The sequence below is a fragment of the Phoenix dactylifera genome, chromosome 11, assembly GCF_051530095.1.
Source record: "Phoenix dactylifera cultivar Ajwa chromosome 11, Ajwa_hap1_PhDact_Kaust_v1.1, whole genome shotgun sequence".
In the NCBI taxonomy this organism is placed as follows: domain Eukaryota; kingdom Viridiplantae; phylum Streptophyta; class Magnoliopsida; order Arecales; family Arecaceae; genus Phoenix; species Phoenix dactylifera.
The window spans coordinates 17,367,602-17,395,211 of NC_143200.1; the positions used below are offsets into that span (position 1 = coordinate 17,367,602).

The 27,610-nt window shown below is 46.0% G+C and overlaps 2 protein-coding genes across 3 annotated transcripts in view; both read right to left on the reverse strand.

Moving 5' to 3' along the window:
* Positions 1-1,410: 1,410 nt before the first annotated feature.
* On the reverse strand, positions 1,411-3,279 carry LOC103711017 (chaperone protein dnaJ 8, chloroplastic-like). Its single transcript, XM_088706995.1, has 4 exons — positions 2,928-3,279; positions 2,460-2,528; positions 1,587-1,832; positions 1,411-1,491 (listed from the first exon to the last, which is right to left on the reverse strand). Exons 1-3 carry the CDS (start codon positions 3,147-3,149, stop codon positions 1,635-1,637), a joined length of 489 nt encoding a protein of 162 aa, XP_088563121.1. The 5' UTR covers positions 3,150-3,279; the 3' UTR covers positions 1,411-1,491; positions 1,587-1,634.
* An 18,871-nt stretch (positions 3,280-22,150) lies between these two features.
* LOC103711021 (putative protein phosphatase 2C 11) overlaps positions 22,151-27,610 on the reverse strand; it is a 29,240-nt gene continuing 23,780 nt past the window's right edge. For both annotated transcript variants that reach the window (XM_008796990.5, XM_008796991.5), the window contains 6 exons: positions 26,232-26,357; positions 25,992-26,115; positions 25,831-25,907; positions 25,451-25,503; positions 23,053-23,107; positions 22,151-22,691 (listed from right to left, as the gene is read on the reverse strand). In XM_008796990.5, the coding sequence (XP_008795212.1) occupies positions 22,509-22,691; positions 23,053-23,107; positions 25,451-25,503; positions 25,831-25,907; positions 25,992-26,115; positions 26,232-26,357 (618 nt within the window). In that variant the 3' untranslated portion in view covers positions 22,151-22,508. The remainder of the gene's footprint in view (positions 22,692-23,052; positions 23,108-25,450; positions 25,504-25,830; positions 25,908-25,991; positions 26,116-26,231; positions 26,358-27,610) is intronic.

Genomic DNA, 27,610 nt, shown 5'->3' on the forward strand with positions numbered 1-27,610 from the left:
GAGAAAAAAAAGAACTAATATGTTATACAAGGATACTTGCTCTATAAAACTAAAACTAATCCATCTCACCAAATCTCTTTTCTCAATTAAAATAAAAAAAAGCAAAATCGAGATAGAACGAATTTTAAAACCCATCCATATGAGAAAAAGGAGAAGAAAAGAAAGAAAAAAAAAGAAGGAAAAAAAGAGAAAAAAGAATAAGAAAAAAAGGGAAAGAAGAAAAAAACAAATAAGGAAAAAAGAGAAAAACAAAATCAAGATAGAATGAATTTTGAAACCTATCCACATGAGAAAAAAAGAAGAAAAGAAAGAAACAAAAAAACAAAAAAAAAAGAAGAAAGGAAAGAAAAAAGAAAAAGAAACAAACAACTCCCATTCTTGTGAGAAAAATAAAATCAAGATAGAACGAATTTTGAAATCCATTCACATGAGAAAAACAAAAGAAAAGACACATAAGAAAGGAAAAAAAGAAGAAGAAGAAAAAGAAACAAACAACGGGCTATTCTGTCCTATTCTTATAAAAAAACAAAATTAAGATAGAACGAATTCTGAAACCCATCCACATGAGAAAAAGAGAAGAAAAGAAAGAAAAAACAAAAAAAAAAGTAAGAAAAGAAAGAAGAAAAAGAAACAAGCAAAAAAAGAAGACTGTTCTGTCCCATTCTTGAAAAACAAAATCAAGACAGAACAAATTTTGAAACTCATCCATATGAGAAAAAGGAGAAGAAAAGAAAGAAAAAAAATCTAAAAAAAAAAAGAAAAAATAGGAAGGAAAGAAGGAAGAAAAAGAAACAAACAAAGAAAGATGGAGAATAACACAAAAGAAAGAAAGAAAGGGAGAGAGATGGAGAGGAACATTCCACCTGAATATTTCAGGGTGGAATGCATGGTAGGTTAGCTGGTTTTCCTAATGACCTTACCTTGTTTCTTTGGCGAGAAAAGAGCCTTGCTGTAAATTTCAAGCTGATGCTGAGGGAAATATCCTTGAAAGGTAGTAGGTTTTTTCCCTTGGATGACATAAATAATATGTATTTTCATGTGTTCATGTGTGTGTGTGTACGTACATGCCTCAGTTTAAAATACTTTGGAGAGAATTAGCCATCACACTTCGCTTATTAAGAAAATTATTTATGGGTTTACATATATTAATCTCCAATCGCATGGTACCCTTGTCCATGAAGTCATCCATATATGCCTTTCCTTGGTTGGACTCCCATATTTTATCCAGACCTGATCTCCCAATTTGGATAGACTTACTTTTCTGTGGGAAGAAAGAATTTAAGATTCTGATTTGTTAAAATAATATATATTGTAACTTTGTAAATTCATTCTCTTGGAATCTTTGCACAAATCAAAACCTTCAGCTTGTGTTCCTCAAAGTTTACTCTGGCCATTGTTGATATTAGACTATGGATCCCCACCTCAAGCTGCATCTCCATTGGATCAAACAAGTGAAGGACAAATGTTGAAATAATATAAACCCTTCCCACCCTACAATTAGGAAAGGTAGGGAGGGTGTAAATTATAAATTATTTACATATTACATCCACAATTGCTGAAAATTCCAAATGAGAGAGACTATGTACATTGTCTTCATGAAGGAAGCCTAGAGAAGATCAGAAGGAGGGAATTGCTCAGATGTAGGGGTTGATGTGGGAAGAGTAGTCCCTGATGCCAGCCCCCTCCCACCCCATCCATTCCTCCCACAAGTCCCAGCTTGCGTCACACATTCCCCTCATTGGCTCGTCCCCATAGCCGTCCTCGCTCCACTCCTGTGATTCCCATTGCTCGCCTCCTTCCTCCTCGGCTTCTCTCAAACTGCTAATCACAATCTGTGGAGATCATTGAAGAGAGGAATTCAGTCAAATATGGTCATAGCTGACAATTACCTAAATCAAGCAGTCAAATTCAAGAGATTTAGGGTAAAACATGTTTTCAGAGAGGCTAATAGAACAACAAACTAGATGGCTTTCTATATGGCCGATAATAATTCTTTTCGAGATACCAATGCCTAAACGTTGTATCTACTCAAGGATTACCGTAATATATATGTATATATGATTTAGAAACTTTTTCATATTTTGCATGAAGAAAATTAAAGGGAAGAGTATATAGCTGAAAGGTATTATCATGTTCAGCCCCATGACACAATATGCAGAATGGAAATGGGAGAAAAATAAGGAAAGATAAATTTTATAATTATTTTATTGTGTTAAGTTTTAGTGCCATTTCTGCTCCAGGTTTAAAAAAAAAAGAGTAAGGTAAAGGTATGGAAAGTTTTATTTGTTTTATCCTTACTTAAAAAAATGATGGGTATGAACGGATAAAATATCATCTATGGTGAAATCCCAGCCAATGAGAAGAAAAGACCATCCGATCTTGATTTCACGATCCCACATTAAAAGATCGAAAATAAACTTTTTAAGGGGGGAAAAAAGGGAAATGTGGAAAATACTTACATCATAGGCTTCATTAATCCGGTGGAACTGGACACGGCAATTGCCACCTTTGCACACGTCCGGATGGTACTGCAAACAAAAAAACCATTTAATTTATTTTTAAAAAATCCAAAAAAATCTTCTTTTCATACCATAGATTATTACCCTTTAATTAAACTCATTCTCTCCTATTTCAAAGCAAAAAAAAAAAAAAAAAAATCCTTTTCCATGAACTTTCCAAGAAAGATACCGAAAATAAAAAGAAAAAACAATTAGATTAGAGAAACAATTCCACAAAAATTCCTTCCTTTTCGCATGCAATTTAAAAAAAATAATTCCATAGCCGTTTGACATTAGCCTTACAATAGAACGGCAATAGAAATTAATTTTTTTTGAGAATCTCCCACAATCCATAACATTTATTATACTAATCCTTTAAACGCACTCTCCATTAAAAACAGAGGAAGGAAAGAAAATATGAACACGAACCTGTAGAGCGAGCTGGCGGAAAGCCTTCTTGACCTCCTTCTCGGAGGCGCCGGGCTCAATCCTCAGCGTCCGGTACTGCTCCCTCAAGCTCCCGACGGCGGCGGCGGAGCACCACACCCCCCTCTCCGCCCCCTTCCTCCTCCCCCAGGTAGTCCGCCCCCCTACCCAGCTCGCCGACGAAGAAGCACCGATCGATCCCAACGTCCCCATCGAAATCGCCATGCATCCAAATCCAAACGAACAGCCCAAAGATACTCGAGATACAACACTCGCCCCCTTCCGGTTTGTTTATATAGAGAGAGACAGAGACCAAGGTGGCGGAGAGGTCTTATCGGTTCTCTTAAAACAGAACGGACGACACCCTTGTTCTTATCCCCTTCCTCTCTCTTCCATTTTAACAATTTAGTAACAAGAATAACTTAATTCACCCACTTTAAGAATCCATCAAATTCCCACAGTCTACATCCAACGTTGGGCTGGGGCCCACCTTTTACGTGTGGGGTCCGATTTCGGGTGCCTGCAGAAAAAGTGGATGCGCAATTTTTCTTTTAGATTTTGTCCCTGATCGTTTTCCACGTGGGCTTGGGACGAGGGAGCTGGGAGGAATAATATTATAATCCTTATCCCTTTTCCACTTTTTCCGATCCAGTATATCCGGTCGCTGATGGCTACGGATGCCGCGTGAGAGGCCAGTCCTCGCACGTGTCACACGTTTTCGGTCCCGATTTGTTCTCTGGGTTATTTATTTTCTCATTTATTCTGTTTTTTATTTCTATTTGGATAATGTTCGGACCTTAAATTTCGGATGGAGGATAAGTAGTGGATAAGAGTCATAGCACCGAGCCGTAGAGGTTAACGATGAATAAGTTTTACCGGTTCCGTTTTATCCGGTCCACGTTGATGAAACCCTAACTGAATATTTATATTTATATTTATTTTATTTAATAAATATAAAATTACATATGGATACAAATTAGATAGTAAAAGCTCATGATAATATATTTATTTATTTTTTTAAAAAACTTGTGAGGGCTACTTAAAATTATATAGAATTATATATGGATTAGATAGTATTTTATTTATATTTATATTCATATTTTTTTTTGGTAAATATGGATAAAAATATGGATATTAGTCAGATACTCAAATTTTTATCTATAGATCTAGATATAAAAATGGATCTGAATAGATATTAACAGATTTGCTTTCATCATAGATTATACGAAAAAATCTCGAAAATATTGTTAGTTGTGACTACTAAGTTTGTTATACATTTTTCTAGAAAAAAAGAAAAAGTTCAATATGATTCGGTGATATGTAGCTGTCAGGGAATACATCCTGTATAATTTATTGATAGATGAATGAAGTGAGAGAATTTCTGGTGTCCGCTTGCTTTTCTTCAAGCAAGATACATGTGATTGAATGAAGTGCGTGTAGGTCAAAATATTTGCAGCTAAAAAACCCACAACGAGATACGGATTCCTATCTTTTAATAAACAAAGATAGGCAAACAAGTAGCTATTGATATGTGAGAGATGGAGTTAGGTAAACAAGTACTTATTGATAAATATAAGCTAAACCAACGAGATATAACTTAGGGGTTCGGTTTGTCCATTTTATCCTCAAAACTAGTCCACGTTTTCAGTCCCTTTCACGTCTTCCATCCATGTCCCCACGACTTTTTTACTTACTGAAAGACCGTCCAAAACCATGCACAGACTTCCTAGGGGAGTTTGATGGGATCATTTGGCATATGCCAGAAAGTGATTAAATCAAAAGTAACATATATATTCATTTGAGGATAAGAAATATTCAATGGCTTCCCATGGTTCCATTACTTTTCTTCCATATGTTTGAATTGGCAAATTAATTAGGTAGCATATGATGGTGTCGAATGCTGATGTCAGTGGCAATAAATCTATTTTTGTTTATTAGTTGGATCGGATCCATCGGCAAAGCAAACTAATCTAACAATGGACCAACGTGTGCAAAGACAAATAAAAAAGAAACAAGAGAAACTATATTTGCTTATTGATTGGACCAGATCCATCAGCAAAGCGAACCAATCCAACAATGGACCAACATGTGCAAAGACAAATAAAGAAGAAACAAGAGAAACTGTTTTTGTTTATTGATTGGACCAGATCCATCACCAAAGCGAACCAATCCAACAATGGACCAACGTGTGCAAAGACAAATAAAGAAGAAATAAGAACAATATAGATATATTTGCGCATGCTAGCTCATCATCTTGGTCCAACTAAAAATTTCATGAAGGAGATATGTGATCAAAGTGCTGAGGAAATTTAAATATCAGGGAGACTAGATCTCTCTGTCTCACAACCAACAAACACGTTATTAGGTGGAAGCTTCCCAAGTTTCTCTTCTAGTAACCCTTCTCTTTCTTGGAAGGCCGTCTCACTGCTTTAATTATCCCTGCATGCAATTAAGAATAGGTCAATGAACACCACGCCACGTCTCAATTGCTGGTGCTCATGTGGCTTCTTCCATAAATTATTCACCATAATTTCCGAGCGTCACGTTATGTTTGATGGTGAAGTTGACTCGGCTCCATAAGCATATGCCTCTACTTTATTACAATAATACGATTGCATCCAAACCCCCTTAAACCTAGGAGTTCCACTCGGTTTCTTAAGCCCAGAGTTCCTTTTAGAGGGTGAAAAATAGTCGCATGAGCTATTTAATTCACGGTCCCTGCGCTGTAATAAAAACCCTCTCTTGCCCATAGACTTGTATTTTCGGTCCAAGGATCAAAAGTTAAGAAGCGATTTGCCTGAGGACCGGATGTTATAGAACCGGTGTATAGGTATAACAATTAGGGCATGGTCCAAGAATCGACCGATCATTAATTTTTTTTAATTAATTTTGGATTATAAATTTTGAATTTGAGATGGAGATTCATTTAGGCCCAGATGTTTGGGCTCTAGATGGTCCTCTAACAACTCGTTTGTTTCTTCTTTTCTTTTTTCTGATTTCTCCTTCTCCTTTCTCATAACCCTCCTTTGTCTCATTAAATCCAGTGGCTTGCCAATGTTTTTCTTAGCTAAGAAAATGGTAAAGCACAAACTCTAGGCCGAAAAGGATTTATAGAATAATAAGTATAGCGCCCAATTTGTCCATAGAACTGGTTGCCTCGCCCTCCTCCCTATCTCCTCCCCAAGCATGCCATAGATTCCATTCATCTTTTTTCTATTCTTCCTTCCTCTAGTTGTCTTTTTTTTTTTTGCTTCTTCTTCTTTCCTCCCTTTCTTCCTTCTCTCCTTTATTCTTTCTTTCCCTTCTTCCATCTTTCCTTCCTTTCTATTTTTCTTCTCCATCCCTTCATTTCTTTCTTTCTTTTCTTCTTTCTTTCCTTCTTTGTTTTCTCCTCTTTTTTCTTCCTTCTTTTTTTATTTTCTCTTTCAAAATCCCACACCCCATCCTAATTCCATTTTCCATATAAATGGGATGGGACGGCGAAAATATTAAGGGCGAAGATACTGCTGAGGAAGATAAAGATAATCATGTCACTTTAGGTTGTTGTGATAAGGGACAAGGATCAAATATTAGAGCCTTCCCTTAGCTCACGCTATTGTTCTCCTATGGCTGCTTCTGGTTCCTCACCGTCTTCCGTTGCTTTTCCTCTTCCCCACTACTCAGATAGTTTCTGTTGCTGGAAATTGGACCCGGGGGCGACCACTTAGCCGAGAAGGAGGGGCTCTGGCGAACACTGGCGGGCGGCGATCCATCGTTGAGCGGCGTCCTTCATGGGGTGCCTGCAAAAAGCCGGTGGCCGGGGTTTCCGGCGCCGGCCCTCCGATGCTTAAGTCAGAGGGAGAATATGAGCAGGAACAATTCTTTCAGAGAGTGCTTTCTTATGATAGAGGTATTCCTCTTTTATAGTAAGGTACTGAGTTACCTGTGACGCGATGGGACCAGGTTGCCGTACGGCCGAGCACGTTACATAAATTGATGCACGATCACGAGAATTAATGCTTTGTCGTAGAGGATGAGATCGGAATCATGGAGCTGTCATGGCTGATTGATCACAGCCGAGCTGATTTGCCGTGGAGGATTGGAGATCCGTAGACAACAGGAGCCATACGCGTTAATTGTTGAGTAAGCCGGAGGTCTGCAGAGACCATGCGCATTAATTGTTGCGTAAGCTGGAGGTCTGCAGAGACCATACGCATTAATTATTGCGTAGGCCGAAAGTCTGCAGAGACCATACGCATTAATTGTTGCGTAAGCCGCCCAAGGCGTGGCTCCGAACCGGGCCGTAGGAGGACGTGACAATGGCGGACAGTTGGTGAGGTCTGACTTCTAGAGATCGGATGCCTTCTCAGGTCGGGCGTTTTCTAGGTCGTGCTTTCCAAGGTCGAGAGTTCAGGGTCGGGCGCCTGGTCTGGCGCCAGGTCATCCGTGGTCGGGCACCAGGTCGGTCGTCCGGGGTCGGGCGCCTGGTCTGGTGCCAGGTCATCCATGGTCGGGCGCCTGGTCTGGCGCCAGGTCATCCGTGTCGGGCATTTGAGGTCGGTCGTCTGATCAAGTGTTTCGGGGTGACCTGTATTTCCCTCAACACTACCCTCCGACTTCCGAGTCCGAGCTGCTAGTGAGCTGGGACGTGGGAAGTAATTGCTTTTATCGCAGTGGTGGGGGTTATGGAGGTTTAAATTACGCCAACGCTCCGCGCGCTTCGGAGGCCTTTAATGAGGGAAGGGGAAATGATGCCCTTTCGTCCCTCGAGGTTGCTTCGAATAGCGGGCTTATGATGAGGCTCCAAGATCCGATGGGACGGCGCCTTGATCCCGTATCCGAGGCGTCCGTTCGGAATAAATGCGTTGCTCTGGCTTTTGGAGATGACATGCGGCGTGATCTGGACGGAAGGCTGGATCGAGCCCCGCCGATCTGGACCGTTGGGGAGGTCTATATAAACCCCCCGACTTAGCCCTAGAAAGGTCCTGCTTGTTTGTTTGTTTCTGCTGCCGTTTTTTTCTCCCAACTGCGACTGAGTCTTCCCAGCAATATTTGGAGGCGATTTCCGGCGGTGACCAGAGACACTCCCGGTGACCCCCTAGCAGGTCGTCTTCCCACATTAGCTCGGAGGGATTTTTCTTTGAATTCCCGTCTCTTTTCCTTTCTTTGTTTTCGTTTTTTGCTCCTTTCTTCCTTCTTCTTCTTTCTTGCGGGATGGGTTTCGGTCCCGGTGAAGTCGGGTCTTCCCTAACCGAGGAGGAACTGGAGCTAGTTCATTCCCGATTCTTCTTCCGACCTGGGTTCCATCTTGAACTCGCAGGGTCGGAAGGCCGGGTGACTAGGCCTCCGCCAGGTCGGATCGGGGTGTATATTGATACGCTCTAGGCCGGCCTGCGGTTCCCGCTCCATGAGTTTGTGAATGACCTGCTGGTGGAGTACCAGCTCGTCCCGGCGCAGCTTACTCCAAACTCATGGAGGACTATCGTCGGGTTTGTATCCCTCTGCCTGGCGCACAGGATTCCGACCTCGGTGAACGTCTTCCGCCGGTGTTTTATGTTAAAAACGAACCCGGCGGATGTAGAATGGTTGTATTTTGCCTGGAGGAGCGGTATGTCGCTCTTCCGAGGTGCCCCTTCCTCAATTCATGAGTGGAAGGGGAGATTTTTCTTTTTTTCTTCCGAGCTCTCGTGGGGGTTCGATCCGAGGTGGGGGCATCCCGGGCTAAAGGCCCTAAATAGGCTCAACAGTCTTTCGGTGGACGAGCAGAGGGCTTTTGATGCCCTACGAAGCCTTGGGAGGGACATCCTCCTGACCGAGCTTCTGACCGAGGAAGCTCTGGTAGAGGTCGGCCAGAGCTCGGCGTGCCCCGAGGGTAAGGGCAGTTGTGCTGCTCCTTCATTTTTTAGTTTTTACCTTGCTTGTTTCTTCCCTTTGTTCTTACGATGTTGGATTGATACTTAGAAGAATTCCTTTGTTTCAGACATTCCCCACATGTCGACCAGCAACACATCCCTCTTCTCTCGGCTGAAGAAGCGGGAAGCCGAAGCCGGCGGGGCTGTTCCCAAGCCCCGGAAGAAGTCCAAGTCGGCCTCTACTTCTGCCCCTGCCGAGGTGAGGGATTCTGAGGCCAGAGTCTCGGCAGTTGCCCATGGGCAAGCTCCGACCGCCGAGCATGTGAGCTCGGGATCTGTGGGGGCGTCTGGCTCGACGTTCCCGACCTGTCCTTCCCCCGTTTCTCAGCGGGCGGGTAGGCCGGTCATCCGCTTGCGACGCTCGAGGCCCGAGCCAAGCAGGGGCCCCGGGGTCCCGAGCGCACCCCGCCCCGTTGTCGTGAGCTTGGCTGGGCCGAGCTCTTCGGGGGCCGACAGGAGGGAGTCGGCCGAGCCGGAATCCCCAATACCTGAGGGGAGCTCGGCTTTCCGAGACGGTGATGTCGCACGCGAGGTATTCCACCACGCCATGCTTCCAGCTGACCGGGCTAAATTCCGGGCCTTCACACTGGAGGAAATCGTCGACCAGACCTATTGCAACACAGCTCGGGCAAGTCATCTCCTCATTTTACCCTTAACTATCAGCGTTTCTTTCGCCTTTACTTATAGTTGCTTTTCCTGCAGCATATCCACGAAGTTGATACCCTGGTGTTCATCGCTTCGGAATGCCAGGAGGAGTCTCGGCGGCTTTACAGGCAACTAGAGCCGGCCAAAAAAAGGATCGCCGAGCTTGAGGCCGCGCTGGCGAAAGCTGTGGCGCAGCGAGAGGCTACTGAAGCCGGGCGGCGGGCGATGGTTGACGAGCTCGAGGAGGAGCGGGGTGCGCATGCTCTGACAAGGTCGGAGTTGCGCGCCTCCGAGGCACGTCTCGCTGAGGCTTGCTCCAAATCCGCCGGGTACAAGTACGAGGGCGGGGTTCTCCGCCTTAAAGTCGAGCAACTCGAGGCCCGAGATAAGAGGGCGCTCGAACAGGCCGAAAATGCCGTGGAGCTCTTTAAAGAGTCAGAGGAGTTCCGCGACATGTTGGAGGAGAAGACCGTGGACGGGTTCCTCCGGGGCTTCGAGAATTTTCGAAGACAAATGGCCCGGTACTGCCCCCAGTACGATCTATGAGGGATCCGGCCAAGAAAAGGATTCGGCGATGAGTTCGATCTGCCTTCCGAATTAGAGGACGAGGAGGAAACTGCCGAAGCCGAGGTCGGGGGACAAGTCTCCGAGCCTGAGGCCGCCGAGGCCGGAGCTGAAGCAACCGAGCAGGCGACCTTGGAGGTTCCTCCGGGGGAGGTCCATGAGGGCGCTCTGGAGGCCGCCGGCGAGCCGTCCACCGAGGTCGCCGCGGGGGCCCCGAGCCGACGTCCGCCGAAGACCCTCGAATCATTATTGTAGATGATCCCGAGGCCGACACGGAAGGAGCCGCCGCTTCCTAGGACATAGCTTTTCTTTCTGTTGTCTTTTTGTAAACTGGTTCGGCCTTTAAATGTGACCGGACCATAATCTTGTATTCGGCCCTTAGGCCTTTATTAATGAAGGAATTCCTTTTCGCAACTTCATGTCTATCTTTCTCTTCCTTCCATGTAGTAAGTGGGTTTATACCTTGATTGTGAGAACTAAATTATTCCTGACAAATCCTCCTAAGTGCTCAAGCTCAGTCGACTGACTTAGGTTCCAATTACTCTTGCCGGGTTGTCAGGCTTGGCCTTAGTAAATTTAAGCTTCAAGTTCAGATTTTTAGGGAAATTTGCTAAGTCTTTGAGCTCGGGCATTGAGGGGGTCTCGCTAAGCCCCTTAGTTTTCCTCCGAGGAGAGATCTGCTAAGCCCTCGGGCTCGGCTTCCAGGTCGCCGAAGCATTTAGCTCGGCTTTCACAGGAGTTCCGCTTAAGCGTTTAAATCTTCTTTCTAAGGGATTTAGCCGAGTCCTTAGGCTCAGCTTTCGGGGTAAGCCTGCCGAAGGTTCAAAGTTGGGCTCCAAGGAGGTTCTGTACTAACATTGGACATTTAGGTTCGTCCTTCAAAAATTTTTGCCGAGTCTTCAGGCTCGGCTTTTGGGATAAGCTTGTTAAAGCTTCAAGGCTGGGCTCCGAAAAGGTCCCATGAGGCCAAGGTTGAATTTTCATGCTTTCTGGTTCTGAGCTTGGTCGGAATTTCGCCGATCATTATGTAACGTAGACGAATAACAATCTAGGTACCGAGTTAGGTCGTACCTTTCACTTCATTGGAATCGATCATCTCGATTTGAAAAGAGTGACTCCCTTCTACGATCGGTCTCGGGATGTTCCTTAGCCAATCGCCTTGGCGAGATCCTTGTGCGGCGGTATTTTTGCGCTAGCTGAGCGGGGCGGGGGGGGGGGGGGGATGACGCATTCCTGTTGAGGCGACGTTTACCCCGAGCATGCCTGCAAGTCAGAGGGCTCGCGAAGATACGACCTTATTATCGAAGTCTTCGGGCGGCCGTGCAGGTGCTACTTCGCTGCAGGGGTCGGGCGCTGACGGCGACCACGCAGGTTCTTTCCCATATTTTATCCCGAAGCTGTGGGAGCTTGAGACTCCGCGGTCGGTATGCGGAGTGTTTCAACTTTAGTTGAAGGATTGAACATGAGGTCGGGGGAGCTCGAGCTCGCTACCGACTTAATTGCGCTTCTTGTAGTCGAGGAAGTTCGAGATTCTATGGTCGACCCAAGGGGCATCTCAACCTTGGTCGAGGAATCGAGCATGAGGTCGAGGGAGCTTGGGCTCGCCGTCGACCTAGTGGCGCTTCCCGAGGTCGAAGGAATTTGAGACTCTACGGTCGACACACGGGGCATCCCGACCTTAGTCGAGGAATCGTGCGCCAGGTCGAGGGGTCTGGGAACGCACTGTCGACCTGCGACGCTTTCCGAGGTTGAGAGAGTTTGGGACTCTATGGTCGACACACGGGGCATCCCGACCTTAGTCGAGGAATCGTGCGCCAGGTCGAGGGGTCTGGGAACGCACTGTCGACCTACGACGCTTCCCGAGGTCGAGGGAGTTTGGGACTCTACGATCGACATACGGGGCATCCCGAACTTAGTCGAGGAATCGTGCGCCAGGTTGAGGGGTCTGGGAACGCACTGTCGACCTGCGACGCTTTCCGAGGTCGAGGGAGTTTGGGACTCTACGGTCGACACACGGGGCATTCCGAACTTAGTCGAGGAATCGTACGCAAGGTCGAGGGGTCTGGGAACGCACTGTCGACCTGCGACGCTTTCCGAGATCGAGGGAGTTTGGAACTCTACGATCGACACACGGGGCATCCCGAACTTAGTCGGGGTTTCGAGCATGAGGCCGAGGGAGCTTGGGCTCGCCGTCGACCTAGTGGCACTTTCCGAGGTCGAGAAAGTTTGAGACTCTACGGTCGACTCACGGGGCATCCCGAACTTAGTCGAGGAATCGTGCGCCAGGTCGAGGGGTCTGGGAACGCACTGTCGACCTGCGCCGCTTTCCGAGGTCGAGGGAGTTTGGAACTCTACGGTCGACACACGGGGCATCCCGAACTTAGTCGAGGAATCGTACGCAAGGTCGAGGGGTCTGGGAATGCACTGTCGACCTGCGACGCTTCCCAAGATCGAGGGAGTTTGGGACTCTACGGTCGACACACGGGGCATCCCGAACTTAGTCGGGGTTTCGAGCATGAGGCCGAGGGAGCTTGGGCTCGCCGTCGATCTAGTGGTGCTTCCCGAGGTCGAGGAAGTTTGAGACTCTACGGTCGACTCACGGGGCATCCCGAACTTAGTCGAGAAATCTGAGGATCACAAATGTCCCAATATTAGGAGAGACATAACATAATCATTATGAGGAGGTAAATCATTGTAAGGAGGAGACGGGATTCATATTCCTGATCACCAGGGACCCCTTAGGGTTTTACTGATAATACATCCGTAGATTCTCGGAATTCCAACTTCGTGGAATAGGGGTTCCTTCGAGAGACTCCAATTTGTATGCTCCGGGTCGTTGTACTCGGACGATTCGGTACGGTCCTTCCCAGTTTGGGGCGAGTTTTCCTCGCTCGGTGGGCTGAGAAGCTTCGGCTCTCCTGAGGACGAGGTCCCTTACCTTGAAGAGCTTGGGCTTGACTCTGGAGTTGTAGTACTGGGTCGTTTTCTGCTGGTACCTTGCCATGCGGATTCGGGCGACCTCTCGTGTTTCTTCAACGAGGTCCAAGTTATTCCTGAGCCGAGAAGAGGTGGAGTCGGCATCGTAGTGCTCCACCCTCGAGCATGGGAGGCCGATTTCCAGCGGGATAACAGCCTCCGTCCCGTATGCCAGGTTGAAGGGGGTCTCGCCAGTGGGTAATCGGAACATAGTCCGGTAAGCCCAGAGAACGTTGTATAAATCCTCGACCCACTGTCCTTTGGACCGATCGAGCTTGGCCTTGAGCCCCTGCAAAATGGTGCGATTTGTTACCTCGATTTCTCCATTTGTTTGGAGGTGGGCGACCGAGGTGAAACGGTTGTCGATGCCGAGCTCGGAGCAGAACTTCCTGAAACGGATGTTGTCGAACTGGCGACCGTTGTCAGATATGAGAATGTGGGGGAGCCCGAATCTGCAGATTATTGACTTCCAGACGAAGTTCCGCATCTTCTGCTTGGTGATCCGGGTTACGGGCTCAGCCTCGACCCATTTGGTGAAGTAGTCAATGGAGACGACCAGAAACTTTCTTTGCCCGGCAGCTAGGGGGAAAGGCCCTAGGATGTCAATCCCCCATTGGGCGAATGGCCAGGAGGCGATAATCGAGGTCAGCGGGGTCGAGGGTCAGCGCTGGATATTGGCATTCCGCTGACATCGGTCGCACCTTCGGACAAAGTCTGCAGTGTTCTTTTGGAGAGTGGGCCAAAAGTAACCTTGGCTCAAAATTTTATAAGCCAGCGCCCGGCCTCCCAGGTGGTTCCCGCATATTCCTTCATGGATCTCTCGTATAGCATAGTCTGCTTCTGACGGACGGAGGCATCTGAGGAGAGGGGAGGTGAAGGATTTCCGGTAAAGCTTGCCTTCATACAATATAAACCGGGAGGCTAAACGCCTAATTCGGCGAGCCTCGAGCCCGTCAGTGGGGAGGGTTCCATCTTACAGGTAGCCGACGAGCTCGTCCATCCAGCTCGGCTCGATATCGATGCACATGGTTGGTTCAGGCTCTTCTATGCTGGATGTTTGGAGGTATTCGAGCACCGTTGCCTTGGAGAGCTCACTCATGCGAGAGGTCACCAGCTTTAACAGTTGGTCAGCCCTGAGGTTCTCCATTCTGGGGATATGCTGGATGCTAAAGGAGCCTAGGGCGGATATAAGTTCCCGCACCTTTTGAAGATATTTATGCATTGATGGCTCCTTTGCTTCGGAATCTCCCTGGACCTGGCTCACTACTAGTTGGGAGTCACTGAAGACCTTTAGGTCTTCTGCCTTCAGCTCCTTTGCCAACTTGAGCCCGGCAATGAGCGCTTGTACTCTGCCTCGTTGTTTGAGGCTGGAAACTCGAAGCGTAGGGCCTGCTCAGCCACCACCCCATCCGGGCTAGTGAGGATGAGTCCCGCTCCGCTACCCCCCGAGGTCGAGGAGCCGTCCACATATAGGACCCATGGCGGCATCGGGGTTTCCTCTGTTGGCGCGAGTGGCAGCTCGGGGTCGTCTGGCAAAGTGCACTCCACGATGAAATCGGCGAGTGCTTGAGCTTTAATAGCTGGCCTGGGCCGATATTCAAGGTCGAACTCCCTGAGCTCAACCGCCCATTTGGCAATCCTCCCGGCGCGGTCCGACCTCTGCAGTATTTGCTTCATAGGCTGGTCGGTCAGTATGGCTATAGTATGGGCTTGAAAATAGGGCCGGAGTCTCCGAGCTGAAATGATCAGAGCAAAAATTGTCTTCTCAAGCTTAGAATATCGGATCTCAGCATCCCTGAGGACCCGGCTGGTATAGTAGACTGGCTTCTGGAGCTTGTCCTCTTCCCGGACCAGGGCTGAGCTCACTGCGACCGGGGAGACGGCCATATATAAATAAAGAACTTCGCCTTGCCGAGGCTTAGTGAGTAGCGGGGGAGAGGCCAGAAGGCACCTGAGCTCTTCAAAGGCCTGCTGGCAATACTCCGACCACAGGAAGTTCTTTGGTCGCTTGAGGATCTTGAAGAATGGGAGGCCGCCCTCGGCCGACCTGGAGACAAACCTCCCCAAGGTTGCGACCCGCCCAGTGAGCCGCTGCACCTCTTTGACCGTCTTTGGAGGCACCATCTCTTGTAGCGCTTGAATCTTCTCGGGGTTTGCTTCGATTCCCCGTTGTGTTACTAGCCCAGGAATTTGCCCGAGGTGACTCCGAACGCGCACTTTGCATGATTCAATTTCATCTGGTACTCCCTAAGCTTGGAGAATGTTTCATCAAGGTCAGCCACATGGTGTTCTGCTGTTCGGCTCTTCACCAGCATGTCGTCCACATAGACCTCCATGTTTCGGCCTATTTGATCTTTGAAGATTCGGCTGACCAGTCTTTGGTATGTAGCCCCCGCATTATTCAATCCAAACGGCATCACCTTGTAGCAATAGGTGCCCTTATCGGTGATGAAAATCGTCTTCTCCTCGTCCTCAGGCGCCATTCGGATTTGGTTATATCCCGAGAAGGCGTCCATGAAGGTTAGCAGCTCATGTCCCGAGGTGGAGTCGACGAGCTGGTCCATATTGGAAAGTGGAAAACTGTCCTTCGGGCAGGCTCTGTTCAAGTCGGTGTAATCCACGCACATGCGCCACTTCCCATTCGATTTCTTCATCAGGACCACGTTGGCGAGCCAATCCGAGTAGGAGACCTCCCGGATGAAGCCGGCGTTGAGGAGTTTGTCCACCTCTTCTGCCACTGCTTGCTGTCGTTCTGGAGCGGAGCCCCGTTTCTTCTGCTGCACGGGTCTGCAAATCGGCTTCACTTGGAGCCGGTGGGTCACGATTTTAGGATCGATCCCCGACATGTCGGCGGGCGACCAGGCGAAGACATCCATGTTGGACCGAAGGAACTCGATCAGTCGGTACCTTTCAAGAGGGCTCAGGCCGGAGCTGACCTGCACGGTTAGCTCTGGGCAATTTTGTCTTAATGGAACTTGAGTAAGAAGCTCACCAAGCTCTGCCCGCTTCTTGTAAAGGTCGTCTCGCACCTCTAAAGTTTCGATGGGCAGCGCCTGACTTGGTGCCTGGATTGACGCCTCGGTTGCGTGCTCCTCTTGGCTTAACGCTTTGGCTGGTTGTTTTGCTTTGTGGGTTGCCATGTAGCACCACTTAGCTGCTGCCTGGTCCCCACGAACTTCGCCTACTCCTTGGTTGGTGGGGAATCACACGAGCAAGTGATAGGTGGAGACTGCAGCTCGGAGAGCATTAAGTCCTGGTCGTCCGAGAATGGCATTGTAAGCCGAAGGCAGGCGGACCACAAGAAAATCCGTCCTCACGGTGCTTTCTCGGGGGGCGAGCCCGACTGTAACAAGAAAATTGATCTCGCCTTCTATCGGGACCGAGTCTCCGGTGAATCCGACCAGCGGAGCATTCATTCTTCGAAGCTGGCCTCCTGTTAACCCAATTTTTTGGTAAGCATGGTAGTACAGAATATTAGCCGAGCTTCTATTATCAACTAAGATACGTTTTATATCAAATTTGTTTACAATCATAGAGATGACCACAGCATCATCGTGAGGGGTCTCAACCCCTTCCAAATCCTTGTCCGAGAACGAGATAGCTTCAGAAGTGCGCAGGCGCTTTGGGGGAATCCCTTCTTGGGCTGGCTCTCCAGCCGAGGTTCCTCCAATTACATTGATGGTGCCGGCGATGGGTCTGTTGTTATTCGGATTTTCAGGCGGCACGGCGTTTTTCACTAGCCTCCTTTCCTCACGTCGGTTCCTTACGAACCGATTGAGTACTCCGCGGCGAATAAGCACCTCAATCTCATCTCAGAGCTGGAAACAGTCCTCCGTGTCGTGCCCGTGGTCTTGGTGGAAGCGGCAATACTTCCTGGGGTTGCGCGGGACTCCTGTATCCCGCATAGGAGGTGGAGGTCGGAAAAAGTCTCGACCTTCAATCTCCATCAAAATCTCAGCCCGGGGTGTGTTGATGGGAGTGTAGTTTTCGTACCTCCCCGGATGCATCCGAAGTCGTAGTGGGGACCTTGGCCGAGGCGAGGACCTCGGTCGAAGCTGTACCCGCTGTCGAGGCGGGCTCCTCAGCCGGGAAAGATTCTTCTCTCGGCAGGGGGACCGGCTTCTTTGACGGCCGCGCTCCTCGCGGTGTTTCTTCTGCTTCTTTGAAGCTTGTTCGGTTGTACCCCGCCTGGAGGCAATAGCCTCCTCGGCCTTAGCGTACTTTCGAGCTCGGGCCAGCATTTCGGTGAAGTCGGCGGGAAAGTTCTTCTCGATAGAGAAGAATAATCTGTAGGAGCGAGCCCCGATTTTCAGAGCCGACATTGCTATTGACTGGTCAAGCTCGCGAACTTCCCACGTCGCGGCGGTGAAGCGGTCAAGATACTCCTTGAGAGATTCCCCCTCCTTCTGCTTGATATCTAGGAGGGAGTTCGATGTCCGCCACTGGCGCCGGCTGGCAGCAAAGTTGGTGGCGAATTGTCTGCCGAGCTGCTCGAAAGAGGATACTGTGCTCGGCTTTAGTCCGGAAATCCAAAGCCGAGCTGTCCCTCGGAGGGTCGCTGGGAAGGCCTTGCAGAGCACGGCCTCCGAGGACCCTTGCAGTGCCATGAGAGCTCGGTAGCTCTCCAAATGGTCGAGGGGGTCGGTGGTTCCGCTGTAGGGCTCCACTTGGGGCATCTTGAACCTCAGTGGGACCGGCTCGTCCTCGATTTGGCGAGAGAAGGGAGATTTGGTGGTGAATTCAAAGTCTCCCTCGCGCCTTGCCTTCCTGCTATGGAGCGCTTCAATCTGGCGCTCCAGATTCTCAACTTTTCTGTCGAGCTCCCCAACCCGGAGGATTGTCACCGTAGTTTGCTCCGGCTCACGGCGGTCCGGGGCCAACTCGGCTTCTGAGAGCTGCGGTCTTCTATCCATATCTTCTCCCGGTATTTCTTTCCGGGGGGACGCTTGCTCTTCGTTGTTGGCCCTTGAAGAGCCATGGAGACTTCGGCCCTGGAGGACCAGTCCGTTTGGGGGAAGGACCAGCCGGACCGGGGCCTGAGGAGGCGGCATGGGTGGCGTCTCTGCCCGCTGCAGGCTTTGGATGGCAGCGGCCAGAGTTTGAACTTGTTGGACTAGAATATTGAACTGTTCCGGGTGGACTTGAGGAACCGGATCAACCGGAGGTGGTGAGTTTTGGATAGAGTGTCCAGGGCTTGGCGGGAGACGCCGGAAAGTATTGGAAGCTCCTTTACTCCTCAACTTCATGGCCACGACTCGGGTCCTTCCTCTAGCGCCAACTGTTGCTGGAAATTGGACCCGGGGGCGACCACTTAGCCGAGAAGGAGGGGCTCCGGCGAACACTGGCTGGCGGCGATCCGTCGGTGAGCGGCGTCCTCCGTGGGGGGCCTGCAAAAAGCCGGTGGCCGGGGTTTCCAGCGCCGGCCCTCCGATGCTTAAGTCAGAGGGAGAATATGAGCAGGAACAATTCTTTCAGAGAGTCCTTTCTTATGATAGAGGTATTCCTCTTTTATAGTGAGGTGCTGAGTTACGTGTGACGCGACGGGACCAGGTTGCCGTACGGCCGAGCACGTCACATAAATTGATGCACGATCACGAGAATTAATGCTTTGCTGTAGAGGATGAGATCAGAATCATGGAGTTGTCATGGCTGATTGATCACAGCCGAGCTGATTTGCCGTGGAGGATTGGAGATCCGTAGACAACAGGAGCCATACGCGTTAATTGTTGAGTAAGCCAGAGGTATGCAGAGACCATGCACATTAATTGTTGCATAAGCCGGAGGTCTGCAGAGACCATACGCATTAATTATTGCGTAGGCCGGAGGTCTGCAGAGACCATACGCATTAATTGTTGCGTAAGCCGCGCAAGGCGTGGCTCCGAACCGGGCCGTAGGAGGACGTGACAATGACGGACAGTTGGTGAGGTCTGACTTCTAGAGATCGGATGCCTTCTCAGGTCGGGCGTTTTCTAGGTCAGGCTTTCCGAGGTTGAGAGTTCAGGGTCGGGCGCCTGGTCTGACGCCAGGTCATCCGTGGTCGGGCACCAGGTCGGTCGTCCGGGGTCGGGCGCTTGGTCTGGCGCCAGGTCATCCGTGTCGGGCATTTGAGGTCGGTCGTCTGATCAAGTATTTCGGGGTGACCTGTATTTCCCTCAACAGTTTCCATCAAGCTTGATGGTTCTAATTATCCGGCATGGGTTGCTCAATTGCTTCCTATATTTTGGAGCTATGGTTTAATGGAAGCGTGGATGGCTCCAATTCTTGTTCCCCTCGATTCACCAGTGATGATAACAAGGCCAAAGGTGTTCTTAATCCTGCCTATATGTTTTAGCAGTATAAAGATTAGACGGTGCTCAGCTGGATTGTTTCTTCTTTATCTCCTTCTGTGGTTTCTACAGTTTATGATCTGGAGACCTCAAGGCTTGCTTGGCAGGCCCTTGCCTCTCGCTTTGCTGCTCAATCCAAGTCCCGGATTTTTCGCATTAAGAAACAACTTTAGTCTCTCCAGCAAGCTACAATGTCTTGTCAAGAGTTTCTTTCTCACGTAAAGTCTCTTGCATATCAATTGTTTGTAGTTGGCAAGCCCGTGGATGATGAGGATTTAATCACTTTTGTCCTCAACGGTCTTACTACTGTATTTCAGTCATTTGTTACTTCTTACATGTTGGTCACCCAAGAGAAGTCTATGACTTTCTCTGATTTTCAAGCCGAGCTCCTCAATTATGACCTCATGCTGCAATTTCACAACCATTCCATTCAGCCTGCGATAGGTTCCTACGCCCTGTATACTCACAGATCCCAGTCCAAGCAAGTCTCTCGCCAAAACAAGGCTCGTTCCTAACCCGAACGCAGTATGCCTTGCTCTTCCTCTCACAATTTCGGCATCCTCTACCACATTTACCAACAGCCAAGTCCTCTCCTCCACCCTCTGATAATCGATCTAAATTTTCTCGTCAGATATGCAGGAAGGACAATCACCAGACCCTTGACTGTTTCAATCGCATGCATGAACTAGCATTTCAGGGCCACCATCTGCCTGTGAATTAGCAGCTATGGTTACTGAGGCCAACACCACCTACTTGAATCAACACCGGTGGTTTGCTGTCAGCGGTGCCAATGTTCACATTACCTCTCGGATGTTGCCAATCTCACGACCTCGCAGCCCTATGAAGGTGATGACACCGTGGGTGTAGGTAATGGGGCCGGTTTGAGCGTCTCACGCACTAGCACTGCAGGCATTCAAACTCCTTCTACTACTCTTGCTTTGTGCGATAATACTTATTGTCCTCAAGCATCTGATCATCTTCTTTTTATCAATAAATTTTGCAATGATAGCAAACGTTTTGTTTGAACTCCGATATTCTGTGAATTACATCAAGGCACGGGCCACGCTACTGACTGGGCCAAGTAAAAATGGATTGGTGCCCGCTCAATCTTCGACAACTGTCTCACTCCAAGTTCAATGCATTCACCGTGACCGTTGGCGTTAAGGCCTCTCAAAACAGTTTTTTTACTTCTTTCACAAAGACCTCTATCCCGTTTCCTCAGGATCTGAAACCTTGATCAAGCATAATTTCACGGCCAGCAACCTAACATCAACCCTTGGCATGCCAAGTTCCAAAGCTAGGAAGAAGCCCACAATTCACGAGAAAGTCATTCGCCAAAGTTTATGATCCAAACTACTTATAAAGCCCTACCCAGCAATCTCAGCAGCACTTTTTCTTATTATACCACCATTCCTTCTGACCAGTGATGCACCATTATCCTGTTCCTTTATGTTACTTCTCCGCCAGCTGCCGCCTCCAAATTATTCAGCTCAGTAGTCTCACAGCATCTTTCTCCAGAGCTTCCTCCACAGCATCTTTCTCTTCCTTCTCCACATCATTCTTAACAGCCTCTGTCGCCAAACCTTTCCCTACTTCCTCTTTCGAGTTCGTCATGGTGGTTTTCACAGGCTCTCTGATCTTTCTTCGACACCCCCCCCCCCATCTGAGAATTATGTCTCCTACCGCCGAAATGAGCAGCCATTGCGAGGGTGCTGTGGCACATTGCAGCGCCCCAACAGCAGAAATTTCTTCTTTGCAGCACCTCGTGCATTTCACCATCTACTTAGCAAAAATTTTTTTCTCCCAGTGTCTTCGTCCCATCGGTAGTTGCACCTTCTTCCTTGGTAGTAACTGCAGTCTTTAGCTCAAGAAAAGTGCCACCACTGTTATCGGCCCATGTCTCGCTGACATCAAGCTTTTCTAGCTTGGGCTCGTGTTTCTTCCCTCACTGGCTGCAGTCAAATGTCAGAGAGCACGGCTCTGTTCCTTCTGGGGCTTTGGGAGATTGCCGGCTCCTGCATTTGCCTCTGGTTTCCTCTCGGTACCAGAAGGCTTTATAAAGTTGAATAGAGCAATCAGAGACGAATCGCCATTCACTAATTTAGAATTAATATGCTATTTATTGAAATGTTCCAAATAATTAAATGTTCTAAATAATTATCTATGGTGATTATTTTGATCAACAATACACTAATACTATGCATCTCTTCTTGTTCAACCATTTCTGAATAAAAGAAGTTTTAGCGAGAAGTTTGTAAACCAAAATTGCGAACATGTTGGAAATTATAAAGAATGCGAGAGCTTCAATTTTTAGCAATTCCACTCTACCTCCAACTTGCTGACTCCTCCCCAGGTGTTATTGTTAATTAAGTCATACCTACAACACAATCAACATTCATACCTTGTGTATCGTCATCCAACAAAGTTTGACATCCTCCCTGCAGTGGAGTATTATAACATACCAATCACGAATTAGAATAGTTCGTTGTCTCGGCACAAAATTTTGGCCAAACCGGCGTGAACAGGTACGAGACTGCTCGGTTACAAAATAGTAATGATATACTATTATAATATAATATTACATCGTATAGTAATATTATATTATTATAATGTAGCATTATATGATAATGGAAAGAAAGTAAAGGGGGCGAAGGATAGTGTAGATGCGATGGAGCACAGTAGTCGCCTTTGCTTGAGACGCGGGTATGGGCCATTTAAGGGATCGCAAAGACCTTTTTCTCCTCAAGGAATGCATTCTTCACCTGCTACCAGATTATGACAAATGCTGAACGCCAACACAAAATGATGTATCAATGCATTTAAATTCACAGTAATAAATTTCAGTTATCATGGATTGGACGATAATTTCAGCGAATCTCTTCTGAAAGACAACACATCACAACAAAAACAAACCTCAACATGGCATCCAGGAAGAAGCGAGTTAATGATCAGATATATATATATATATATACATTTTTTATTAAAATCACCCATTGCTCAAGCACTTCTATTCTGCACGAGGGCGCCCCTTCAAAACCATTTTACTAAATCATGATGATCACTGGCATTCTATTTCTATTGATGCCTAATCATATACAGAGTCCTTTTGATATGAAACTAGAAGCTGATTCTCTGATAGTGGTAATAGCAAGAAAATTTTCAATGTGGGTGGGCAGATGACTTTAGTTGGCCTCAGTCTCTGGCTCAGTCTGTGTTGATTGCTCGGAGCTGGCACCATTGGAGTTGATTGGCTTTTTGAACTGCACCAAAATCATGGTCATGTTATCGCATCCCTCTCCACCAGCCGTTGATGGTGCCAAGCACCTGTCAAGTACTTTCTCGCACACTCCAGAGAGACGGCTCTCCTGCAGTTAAATTTTTTGTAAGTCAAAAGATCTGATTGGAGGACACAACATATGCACTTGGTGCATGCTGCTGCAAAAGCCAAACTACGAATATGGAGCCCATTTAGCTGGCATTCTCTATGATGAATCAACAGCCAAAAATTAGTGCAAGAATTTGCAACAAAGACCTTAAACCTGACAGATACGACTGCTATCAAGGAAAATCAGGAAGCATGCCACAAGGCTTGGATCTCATGGCTTATGTGGCAGCGCATAGAGATTATAGATTCATAGTAGGAGAAATATTGTCATTTCCTGCCTCCTAAATCTGTAGCCTATGCACAAGGCTGCTTCAGTGTCAGAAAAGAAATTTTTTACTTACCGTGTTAATATGTTCACGGATGAAATCCACAAGTTGCTGGCTTGACATGCAATCCCTAGTAACAATAACAACAAGGGCTATGTCACCAAAACAAATTTAAACAGAAAATGGACTACAAATTTAAAAAGGGGGGAAATATTGAGCAAAATCTTAGAAGCCCATTGTCAAATCTGGAGTTCCTATCACCTGTCACAGGTAATAGAAGGTACTCTCTTTTTTTCAAATGTTACAGTTAACCGCAAATGCTTTATACATTTTTAATATTACAGTGAATTCACAATTTGCATATATATACTACAACTTTCATGTTAAAAAATCAGAATCCACTCAGAATACATAAAATTATTTATATCATAGTTTATATCTCCAACTTCTATTATCAAGGCGTGAAGCCTAAAGATAATTAGAACAAATATAAGAGTTGTTTGTCCAATTCAGAATATGCTACTTTAAGATGAATCATGTATTTCAAACAAGCGGTCTAGAAAACTCTGAATTGTGGAAGATGCAAGATTCTTGTGTTTCAGCTTGCCACAGCCCAACCAATATCAACATTGGTCATCTTCTCTTTGAAGCAGAAAAAATAGCAAATAAGAATTATTATTTATTGTATGTAAAAATCAATCAACAATACTCAAAAAAGGGCCATAACTGCCACTTCAAGATGTTAGGGTGATGAAAGAAATCCTTGGTTGCCGCATGATACACCTTCCTAAAAACTCGTCCTAGTGCATCAGGCCCCACCATTGCAGGATCTAGGAAGAGTCAGATGCATGCAGCCTTATCCCCACATGCTGAAAGGCTATTCCGCGTTTTGAACCCATAACACCCAGGTTACAGTAGAGCACCTTCCTCTGGTTTATTAAATATTTTAGCATCCACTTCGTAATAATCTCAAATTTTTATTTATGCATCTCAGCATGTCTTTAGTCAAGAATCTTCTCAGACACCAAATAATGGCACCATCACTGCAGCCGCTTTTGCTATCCAACATGAAATTATCTACTCCCAATCCTCTAAATATTCTGCAATTTGCATATTTATCAAGCATTGAAACAGTTAAGGATGCTTTCTAAATGACCAAAACACGAAGTCAAAGGTTCCAGTCATTGATTGGTTGATATTTTAGCAATCTCATTTCATCATGGGTGTGAAATACATCGTAGTTCAAATTTTTTGGGTTTATAGTTATTTATTTTTCATGTTATTCTTTATCATCCTTCTATGGTAGGAAATAGTGTAACAAATATATAGTAAGTATTGCAAAGATGTTGCAACTGTATCAGGTGATTTAGATTTAACTTTAGCAAAAACAATCTCTTCTCTTCCTTCCGTTGAATTATTGCATCAACATGCATGGTATATTCTTAGCCACACATCTACGGTTTCTATGTTATTAGTTATGTCATAACATATGCCATTCTGCATACGGTGCCACAAAAATTGAATGGTGGATTATGCCTTGTAGGGAAGTAGCATTTATCTGGGCAAACGCTCTAGTTTTGTGCTTACCTGTTTAATTTGCATCCATCATTTATTTGGAAATGAGGCTCACATCACAACTGATGGCTTTGAGACATTTCATAATGCTAACTTTATTTTTAACTTGTACCTGTTATATAAGATAATTGAGAGATAGAAGGCATATTTAATCGAATCAGAACTTGGTAGATGAAGAGAAGCCACACATCTACGGTTTCTATGTTATTAGTTATGTCATAACATATGCCATTCTGCATACGGTGCCACAAAAATTGAATGGTGGATTATGCCTTGTAGGGAAGTAGCATTTATCTGGGCAAACGCTCTAGTTTTGTGCTTACCTGTTTAATTTGCATCCATCATTTATTTGGAAATGAGGCTCACATCACAACTGATGGCTTTGAGACATTTCATAATGCTAACTTTATTTTTAACTTGTACCTGTTATATAAGATAATTGAGAGATAGAAGGCATATTTAATCGAATCAGAACTTGGTAGATGAAGAGAACATATGATTACGGGTCTCACTTGATTGATGCATGCCTTGACAACTTGAGAAAAATTCATAAAGAAAAAAAAGATAAGCTACATTACATGGTTGAGAGTGTTGAGAAATAAAAATTTTTGCAGACGCAATCATGTCATAGGATGAATCTTTGAGATGGCTGTGGAAAAGTGCACCCCTCTAACTCCAATTTATAGGCAAGTGGTTAGAAAAAAGCTACTGCATTATCAAGTCCAGAAAAGAAAATTGTGTGTCGTATGATTCCTACAGTTTCATTGACCTTTTCCAACAGAGGCAGTACAGTATTTGTAGGCGACTTAAATGTCTGGAACATGCACTATACAGCATTGCAAAAATCCACAGTCCAGTCACATTTAAAGTAGGGACTAAATAGAAATCACAGACATACCAAATGCCATCGCATGCTAGAACGATGAAGTCGTCATCATCACAAAGCTCCACCTATTACACAGCCAAAATCATATAAGTTCAAGAATACACAAACAGAAAATGGCATGACAGGAGAAGCAGGTCTTAAATTAACATAATTATTGATGATCCCAAAAAAAAGGGACATCCCAATCCATGAAGCTCCCGCCACTGTAGAATCTGGGGAGAATCAGCCTCTATGCATACAATCAGCCTTATGCCTGTATGCATAGAGGCTGTTTTTATGTTTTGAACGCATGACACCTAGGTCTCGATGGAGTAACCTTACCGCCACGCCAAGGCCTGCCCTCTAACTATTTACAATCACAGATGATGATAAAGCATCCAATTATCACTTACAATGTTTATGTCAGGATGGGCAGTCACAATTTGCCTTTCAACAGGCAAATACTTGTTCTGCTTAAATTCCATATCTCCTGCATGCAGAGCATCTTAAAAGATGTGCAAATAATTGAAACAAAGAGATCCTTACATATTCTTTGTGCAGCATTATAAAGTACCAATTGCTCTTGCGAGGTTCAAACTTCCATTGACTCGTCCTGCATGGATAAATCCCCCTGCTTTTAGTATCCTTTCTCTCTCAGCCTCAAGTTCTGGCTTGTGATCCCTTGACAAGTTGTATGCCTGCAACCAAAAAAACAAAAGAAACTACACCCTAATTCCCATCTAGATTGGGTGGCTAGTAGAGCTAAGCACCATGAGCTTGAAACATCTTCAGAAATATTAACCTGACTACATACCTGACCCTTCCTTGAGATAACACACCGTGAATCACCAGCATTTGCTACAACAAGTTGGTTATTTCTTATGATTGCCACGCAAGCTGTGCTTCCAGATGTTGGTCCAGAGAAATCAGAGTGGGGTCCCTGGTTATAAAATTTCACGTCATCGCATCTCCCAAAAGTATCAGGAATGATTCTAACAATTAAAATGCAAACAAAATGTAATGGAAAAAAGTACACTTATATCAAAATGATTAATTCTCAAAACAAAAAAGTGGCAACAGCAAATGTTGGAGGCTGGCTTTTGTACAGTATGACTGTAGAAATGCGCTGTGACCATTTAAAATTCTCCATATATGAATTGTTGACAAAACTTTTGTTCTCTTTTAAACAGAATACCTAAAATCTACAAAAAGTCTAGTTAATAGTTATATTTGAGTGCTTAGTGGGATGGTTAGATTTGAGTTTACGAAAGAAAGAAAGCAAATCTATCTATCCATTCACTGAGTAGGGGTGGCAATCAGGTCGGGTCGGACGCGGGTTAGGTTGGATGCATGTCAAGTCAAAAATGTATCAACCCGAACCCGACCTGTTTATTTAAACATGTCAAAAATTCAGATACAAACCTAACTTGTATTAAACAAGTAACCCAACTCGACCTGCATAACTTGTTTACTAGGCAGGTTGAGTCAGGTTAAATCGGTTAAACAAATTAAGTAGGTTTTTTTAATTAAATGGACTTAAATAGGTTAAATAGGGTAAACAGGTCAGGTTAAACATGATAAAACGGGCTAACCAAGTTAAACAGGTCTTAAACAAGTTAGCTCATGACCCAACTGAATTATTAAATGGGTCGATAGGGGTTAAAATAGGTCAAAAATCTAAAACTGAACCTGACCCGTTTAATAAACGGATCCAGACGGGTTGACCTATTTATGAGCCAAACCCATTTATGTCAAACCTAAACCTACTTAAAGCAAGTTATTTACAAGTCAGGTCATAAATTGTCACCTCTATCTATGGCCCCTTTACCTTTTATGCTAAGGTTGTGTCATTATGATCCATTTAGTCATATTTAAAGGCCAATCATTATATGTTGTATCAGATTTCATTAAAAAAAGAAAATTGTAATGGCAGATGACTCAATATTGATAGACATAGTAAAAATATTGACATAAAAGAGTTTCCATAACTTAAAAATATCCGTCAGCTATATTCACCCACAAGATAGACTCATTATAATGACCCAACAGCCCCCATCCTGCCATGTTCAGGGATTCCTGCTCATGTCAGTAATGAAATCATACCACCAGCAGTGAATATGATATTATTTATGCGCATATACTCAACAAGCTTCTATAATGTTTTTTAACTGCACTCTAGAGGCACTTCTAGCA